The following is an 8,413-nucleotide window of genomic DNA, read 5'->3' as shown; positions in this document are numbered from 1 at the left end:
TGCCGGTTTGTATCCCATGGCCGGCAGAGGAATCCTGCTCCATTGGGCCCCTGAGCAAGGCCCTTAACTCCAACTGCTCCAGGGGCACCGTATAAATGGCTGACCCCGTGCTCTGACTCCAAGCTTCTCTCCTTGTCTGTGTGTCTCATGGAGAGCAAGCTGGGGTATGCGAAAAGACAAATTCCTAATAACAAAAATTGTATATGGCCAATAAAGTGATCTTAATGATATATGTAATTGGTGTAAAATTGACCAAGGGTTGCAGATACAGAAAGGTACAGAGACATTGACATGTTGCATCAAATTGGGTCTTTGTAAAAAGTCTAGTTCTACACTTTGCAGGCTGCACAACAGTGAGGCATGCCTTCAAGGCCCTGAGTTGATAATTTCTATCAGATTAGAATGCATCTATAGGAAAGCTCAGTGATTTCCCAAAACATTCCAGTCATAATCAATGGTGTTAAGATCAGGCAAACAACATGGGCCAATCCACACTTGTGCTTCTTTTGTCTCCTGGTAAATCAGCAATCAGCTTGGTGATCAGCCCACGTCTGTCATCTGCTACATCAGCCAGCTGTGGGCAACCCTAGTGTCATCCTCAACAAGCATCTCTCATCTCCAGGATGTTTATTGCCTTGTTCAGGCTATGGAAGACAAGCAGTCTTAGTCACAGACAGAACTGGACACAGGCCTGAAAAGATATAAAAGAAGGAGATTAAAGAAGATAAAAGCTAGCAATGGTGACTGCTTTTTCCTTTGGCCACATTGATCACCTCTTGCACTTCTGAAATATTTAACTCTTCCTCCATTTAGCAGATTATTACAGACACCAAAACTTCCTGGCTACTGCCGGTTCAGAAAAGTACTCAGAAACTCCAATGTTTTCTCCTCAGCTAAAGGCAGTATACAGTGACCGTGAATTCTACAATTACGGTAGGATTTTTATGCAAATATTTTTTCTACAGATCCTGGTCTATTGATTCAAGCTACATCTTAGCAGTATGTGAGCTAATGATTTTACAGTTTCTCTTGTTTTATTTCAGATTAATTCCCTCATGTGGTCCTAGAATATTTAATGATACAGTACTGCAATTATTGAGCAATTAAAAAATCAAGCACTGTTTCTTACAATCTAAACGTTAATCCATTTGTCATTGGTAAATTACAAATCTATGTTGTTGAAATATTGGATGTATCTATACAAACATAATTAAAGTCTTCTGCCATTAATTACAGTGAGATAAAATTGTAATTTAAGTATATCTAATCATAGTGCTAATATGGAGATATGTTAAATGCTCAAGTAGGCACACCCGAAAAAGGCTCCAAAGCCGAATAGTTGTTTCTTTTCTTCTCTTCGCAGCATAGAATTAACCTTAACTTGTTCCTATGTTAAATGCTGTCTGGACAAAACGCATTTAATGTAGTGTAGTAAGAGGAGAACATTGTGACGGCACACAATAAAAAATTCTTAAAACCTTAGATTGTAACTTCATACTACAATTTTAGATAGTAACTAACGGTCAGTTCTTGCAATAGATTATTTTGCTATCTTCAGCGACTGAAAAAAACACACACATAACAGGTGCACTTGTTATTTTGTAAAAAGCCCTTCAAGCGGAAATTACTTCGCCTGTCATTACAAACCACAAACGCCAGGGGGAGTAAGTGCATTACAGTATATAAGTATTAATTTTAAGCGTTTTTCAGTGCTAAAATGCTAGCATGCTAGAAGAATTCACAAATAATCAATATTTCAAACGAAGCAGGTTATTGAATCCGAATAAAATGCAAAAGCTTAAGGATATACGAAATATTACAAATGTCCAATTGGTTGCAAGTAGTTCATTACATTTTTTTTTCTTCACAATGTTCCATTTAGATGTTAAAATGCATATGTATATACAGCCATAATATAGTGCAATTACAATCACAGTAGGGAGTATTTTGGTATAACCTATTGAAAATGCTTGTCAGATGTTTAACGATACGCATTAAGTGCAATACGATCCCAGATTAAGGTAATATTCTGTATGCTTTAGTTTCTAATCTGTTTGTAGAGTACTTAAATCAGAGAGGGGGCTAAAAGGTCAAATAAGAGGACTGTTAACAGCCAGAAGCGAAACAAGGACACAGAAATACCAATGGTACTTAAAAGGAACTTCTGTACCTAAATGTTAGGTACAGAACTGTGTCCTCACACGTTTTTTAAATTGATTTCCAGAATACTTTAAAAAACGGTTGGAACACGTCCTTAAATCAAGACAGTAACTACGTTGATGGAGTTGTGTGAAATCTAGGCCAACAACCTACCAATTACACCACTTACTGTAGATCACGAGGTTTTTCTTCCTTTGGCGACCATACCACTAGATGGCCTCACAGAACTGTTTCGGGTAATACATGCTTACATAAATTCTTTAAAACGGAAAAACTTGAATTTACCCATAGGTTAGGAAGAAATTCTGACAACATTTCTTCGTGTTAAATAAATATAAAATGACAACATATTACATATGTAGTCATGATAACGTATCTTTTTTTCAGTCATTTTATAAATGGAAAATAACATTTTGTTTAAAACTGTTTTAGATGAGGTCATGACTATTCCAGTACTTGGACAGAAGTCCAAGTCCAGTTCTTTGAGAAAAAAACGTTTTTTTTTTAGATTAATGCAAATGATGTACATGCACAGAATACATTATTTTCTGAAACACTTCCATTAATGTACATAATAAAAACATTACAAAAACAAAAAACTAAATTTAAAGTTCACATTTAGTTACATTTTTTTCCCTAAGTGCCCTTTCAATATCTGTTCTCCACACAAATAATAATTAAATACACTTCTATTTGGTATTCTATGTAAACAAGTCCATCTTTCTTTTCATTAGAAAAGTTTTTAAGATGATATGCTATCCATTAATTTAATTCTCTCACTTCCTGACCACACATAAGATTTATTTTTCTAGTCCACTAAGTATTGTTCCTGAATACCAGGAACCAATATGCTCTCATTCAACCATTTTCTAACTGTTTATTCCAATTCAAGGTCACAGTGTAGCCAGAGCCTATTCCAGCAAGCAAGAGGTGCAAGGCAGGATACACCCTGGATGGGATGCCAGTCCATCAGAGGACAGGCACAAACACACACACTACCAACTAAACTACCAGTATGTTTTTGGAATTTGGGAGGAAACCCACATGAACACGGGAGAACATACAAACTGGACTGGACCTGTGGTGTGCAGCTGAAATGAAGGATTTTCTATTTGAAGACACCTCTTTAAAAAATGGTTTCTGCAGAACCTCTTAAATTTTAGCGATTAAGAAAATTCATTCATCGTTGACTTGGTAAATAATTCTCTGTGCCTACAACACAAAAAATGACTATACTAGGTCGCTGCTATCTAGCTTTTAAAGCTTACAAAGATTTTGGGAAAACACAATTGTGGTCAAATCTTCCTGAATGTATAATATTGAACTTTCTTGGGTCACATGTTGACTGACATACGGTAGGATACCTAAGACAATAAAAAAGGTTGCAAATGAAAGGACCCATCAAGCTCATTTAATAATAATAATAATAATAATAATAATAATAATAATAATAATAACAATATCACTTTATTAACCCTTTACAATTTCTTGTATTAGGAATTTGTCTTTTCATATACCCCAGCTTGCTCTCCATGAGACACACAGACAGGGAGAGAGCCTGGGGTCAGAGCGCAGGGTCAGCCATTGTACAGCACCCCCGGAGCAGTTGGGGTTAAGGGCCTTGCTCAGGGGCCCAACGGAGTAGGATTCATTTGGATGCTAGCTGCTAATTGATCTAACGATCTCATCTCTCATCTCAAGCAAGGGTGTCAGCTTCAATATGATCAGGTAATGTGTTTTAGACACCCACAATCCTTTGTATAAAATAAGTGCCTAATTTTCTCAGTTATAAATACATTTCTCTGTACAGTATGTACAGTAAGTCCCCTGGTGTGTTTGACTATTGTTTCTGAAGAAGTCCACAGGATTGACTTTGTCAATGCCTTTGAAGATTTTGACTAATTGATCCTGTTTCAGTTGTTTCTGTTCGAGCCTGAAAACATTCAGTTTTTTTGGCCTGTCAGTGCAGAGAGTTTCTTTAAGCCCAGCTTTATTTCTTGTTGCTCTTCTCTGGGTTGATTCCAAGAGCATATGTTTTCTATAATATGGTGCCAAAACTGTACACTGTATATTCTTACCAGTAAGTCTTACTACTGCATCTCACATTTTAACAGGATATCCCTTGATTTAAATTCAAGGATAAACCATGAAAAACTATGGATGGATGCTGCATATTGTTGATGAAGGAAAGTCCTCATTTCCTGTAAAGTGCTTTGAGTGGAGTGTCCAGAAAAGAGCTATATAAGTGTAAACAATTAATTATTATTTTAACTAAGCCAAACAATGGAACAACTAACAATTTGTGAATAGTGCAATGAATAAAGCAGCTCAAAGCCTACATGATCAGCTAGTAATCGTATTAGGAGCTACTGTTGATAACATTATGAGATCGAAGATCATGTTATTTATCATCAGTGCCCTGAGATATGATTACAAAGATTTTAATGCACACTTTGGTGTAGTCTATAGTGGCAGATTGTAAATGCTTAAAATACTTAGCACAATAAAAAAATGTGTATTTTTCTTGGAATGGATATTGTAAAACATATACTTAATTTTATTAATGTTTTTATAGTTGTAGTTTACTTTTGGAATTATTCCTACAGAAGTTTAATATGTTGGTTAAATTTTAATAATAAAACGATGAAACTGCATTCTTCATCGTCAGCCACATCTCTTAAGATGGAATTCCAACATTTGACAACATGACAGCTTCTTTCAGGAGTTGCAAAAAATTAATCAAGTGCCTACCCAGTTTGTGTCAGATTTGCATTCTTTGTTGGCATAAAATCAAAGTCATTTCAAATTCTCAATGTAATCTTCTCAACCACCTCCCTCCAGCTATAAAATGTGTCAGGGAGATAAACAATAGCATTTGATTATAATGCAAAAGTAAAAAATCCCGTTTGGTCTTCGGAAGTTTGCATCTTTGTCAACTGGTTTAGCGCATATGAATGGTAGGATGTCTTTTAACAGCATGGGGTCTGTGCCCAGCTGCACAGTTTAAATGAAGTTCATTTTTCTCTTAGTATTCTCAAGGTTCAAGGATGATGTACGAAGACCCAGAATGCATTCAGGTCAGTACTTACACGTTGAATACTAAGCTTTCAATTGTTGTTGCGCAACCACAGCCTGAATTGATGGGAAATCTGCATGTATTGTTTAAATATGCAAACACATTTTAAAACGTACAAACTCACATTAACAAAGCTGAACCATGCAGCATAAAAATACCCACATTTAGAAGCTTACCTTCACCAAAGTATAATCGTATGCTTTTAAACCATTTTTTTTTCAAGCAGGCCGTAAAACAGGGATGGGAAAATATGGTGTAATGTATTGATTCTGGTGTTTCTATAGCCTCCTAGAACAACCTATCAGATATTAACTTTTCAACTAAGTCGAGGTTCGTTTGATAACTATTTAATTACCTATAGAAAACCTATAGAACGTATTTGGGGAAACATTAGAGTAATGCACCATCATTGCATTTAACTTAATGGGTACCCTGTGTTAATTTCTGTGGATATGATAAACGGCATGCCTTTGTAATAAACTTTCCACTTGTTTTGCCTTTATAAAAGAAAGTTTTGAGAAGCTTGAAGCTGTACGGTTGCCATGACGGCGAGTTCACCCGAGGGCTGAGGCAGGGAAGTGACGAATGGGGGCGAGCTGTTGTTGGGACACGTGACCTACACAGGCTGCCTTGATCTGTTTTGACAAGCGATGGAGAGGCTTTAAGATCCGCAGAGGCAGAGCAAGAAACGAGGGACTTAACTGGGGAAGAGGGGGGGTGTTTTAGTAAGAGAGCGAGGGAGCTAAAACAAAACGCCAAGAAGTCGGCAAATGACTCCCTATTTCAGAGAGTTATCCTGCGTAACCGAGAGCAGATTGAAACACCTGAGGTCGTCTGGGTGTCGGTTGCAAACCGAGACTTGATGATTAGAGGACAGCCGTGGACTGGGAGACTTGAAATGAGAGCGTACCGAGAGGACAGATAGAGAGGGATGTTTTTTCAGGGCGACGGAGAAGGGGGCATGTGTACAACAACATAACATCGCTTTCTTCTCCGAGACGCGATGGTTCCTGTTGAGTAGCGACCGGGCGCGTAGTATTTTGTTTTTCGGTGACAGAGGGGACGAGATAGCAAGTTCTCTACCTGTACGTAAGTGGCAGTCGACAGGGGTGTCCGCATTAGATGGCTGGCCGTATCTAAGCTTAAGACGGAGAGAGAAATGAGAGACGACTATCTTTACCTCAGGTTGGAATAGCACCGGCTCATTTCTTAATTAATTAAGACTTGAGGCTGGTTTGCCCGTGGTTACCTGGTAAGGATGGAGTAGCCTGTCATCGGCACAAACACGGGTCTGCTTTTGTGAGAGAGCTCTAGCAGACACGGTGGACAAGGCTTTTAGTGTTACCGAAGAAAGGTTATGTGTTTGTGGGGTTCAGACCGCGTGTGAGGGTGACAAAGACACCCCGCGATCGAGGAGCCAGACGAGGAAGCGGAGGGGCTACGGCGAGCCGGGGGAGGCCGACGGAGAGTGCACGCAGCTGGGATCTGAACGACACAGCGTCGACACCGGCGGAGACATGAAGTCCGATCGAGGTAAACGGATCAACACTTTTGTTTCCTTCCAAATATTAACCGCCACTCGTTGTTGTCGCCGTCTTTGTCAGATGCCAGGTATTAAGGCCGGGGAAGTCGTGTTTTTCTTTTGTTTCTTCAGTACAGGAATGCTCTCTGTACTGTTTGTTTTCCCGGGGGAACTGGGATGGCTGTAACAGCTGTGTAACTGCTCAGCTAAATGCATGTCAGCAGCAAAGCCTTTGTTTCACGGAGTCATCCGTTTTTGGTAATGTTATAATAAAATGAGAAGTATAAATGAAGCGATTTAAATGCGTTCTTCGTAGACGATTCATATATTTAAGGTGACAGAGCAGAGGATATCGAGATCGTCTATCTATTATGTCAAATATTCAGATTACTGGGTGGCTTAATTTTGCTTCAAAGGTGTTGTTTCTACATTGCAGTTTTTTTTTACAGCGACACCAATGAACGAACAGCTGACAAACATGCATCCGGTTTTGTTCAGTGTAATTGTTGGTGGAGTTGTGTCCTGTGCTTCCTGGTAACTCTTCTGAGAGCTACACAGCTAACCCTAGGCCAAGGTGTCACCAGAAGCAATCTTACATTTTCTATTAACATTAATGATCTTATCAGAATAATGTCTACTTGTTGATATCTGTGTTTTTTCTTCTATTTCAAATTCCACCTATTTGCAATTACAGTTTGCACTTCAAAGGAAAAGCAACATTTTTAGGTTCGCTATAATTGCTGTAGGTGAATTTACAATACTTAGAACAAACAACTAATAAGAAGATAATGGCATAGCAGTTTTATGTTTTTAACTTTACAAGGTGCAAGCCTTAAGCTAAAAACGTGTTAAATATTTCAAACTTGTTAATTTGTCTTCGAGAATGGTATTGCCCTGTGAATACTACCACCAGTACATTTGGTATTGGTTTATGACACAATGTATATGACTCTTTGGACCTTTGACTACTTTTGTGATGTATAAACATCCCTGTTGTTTTGTGCTTCCAGTACAACCAGATTTATGGTTAATCTGTTAGTCTGTGAGTCACAATAAGTTAAAGTAGTAGCTAGGCAATAGAAAATTATATATTTAACTGCACCTTATTTAAAGATCCACTAAAAGTTGATGAATGCTGCGCTATACTGTATATTGTTGTTGATGGTAATGTGCATATCCTGATTAAACCCCTGGTATTCTGTCGCTTACCTTTAATTGATTGAATGCATTTTTACTTATATGGTCTATGATTTAAACATAATTTGGTAGTAAAATAGTGATGGTTGTGAAGTATATTATAAAATGCCATTTATATAGTTAAAAATAGTCCTATACACATATGTATGACCATTTCTAGCTTTCTGTGATATTGCAGTAATATAACTAAATTCCTTAATCTGTTATTTAGTTTTTTAGAACACAACATTTTTTATTTTTGTTTCATTGTTTCCACAGTGGGACATCTTTATGAGCCACATTTCCTTGAAACACAAATACAGTGGTCTATTAGTGGTCAGACCTTCGGCCTTTTGTAGAAATGTAGTTGTTTACATTTTCCATTTATTGAGAGTGGTGTGGTAAACACATTTTGCAAGTCATGTAGCTTTTCTTTGTTGTGCTCAGGTTGTCTTAATAAACAAATGTAGTAAACATAT

General features: G+C 37.7%; 1 protein-coding gene across 1 annotated transcript in view; it reads left to right on the top strand.

Annotated features, from left to right (window-relative positions):
• Positions 1-5,857: 5,857 nt before the first annotated feature.
• atosa (atos homolog A) overlaps positions 5,858-8,413 on the top strand; it is a 35,844-nt gene continuing 33,288 nt past the window's right edge. The window contains exon 1 of the mRNA XM_088640908.1: positions 5,858-6,769. Within this exon, the coding sequence (XP_088497034.1) occupies positions 6,754-6,769 (16 nt within the window). The 5' untranslated portion in view covers positions 5,858-6,753. The remainder of the gene's footprint in view (positions 6,770-8,413) is intronic.

The sequence above is a fragment of the Lepisosteus platostomus genome, chromosome 7, assembly GCF_059453375.1.
Source record: "Lepisosteus platostomus isolate fLepPlt1 chromosome 7, fLepPlt1.hap1, whole genome shotgun sequence".
NCBI classification, from domain to species: Eukaryota; Metazoa; Chordata; class Actinopteri; order Semionotiformes; family Lepisosteidae; genus Lepisosteus; species Lepisosteus platostomus.
Note: the sequence above shows the minus strand (reverse complement) of the source record. Positions and strands in the feature narration are given on the sequence as shown.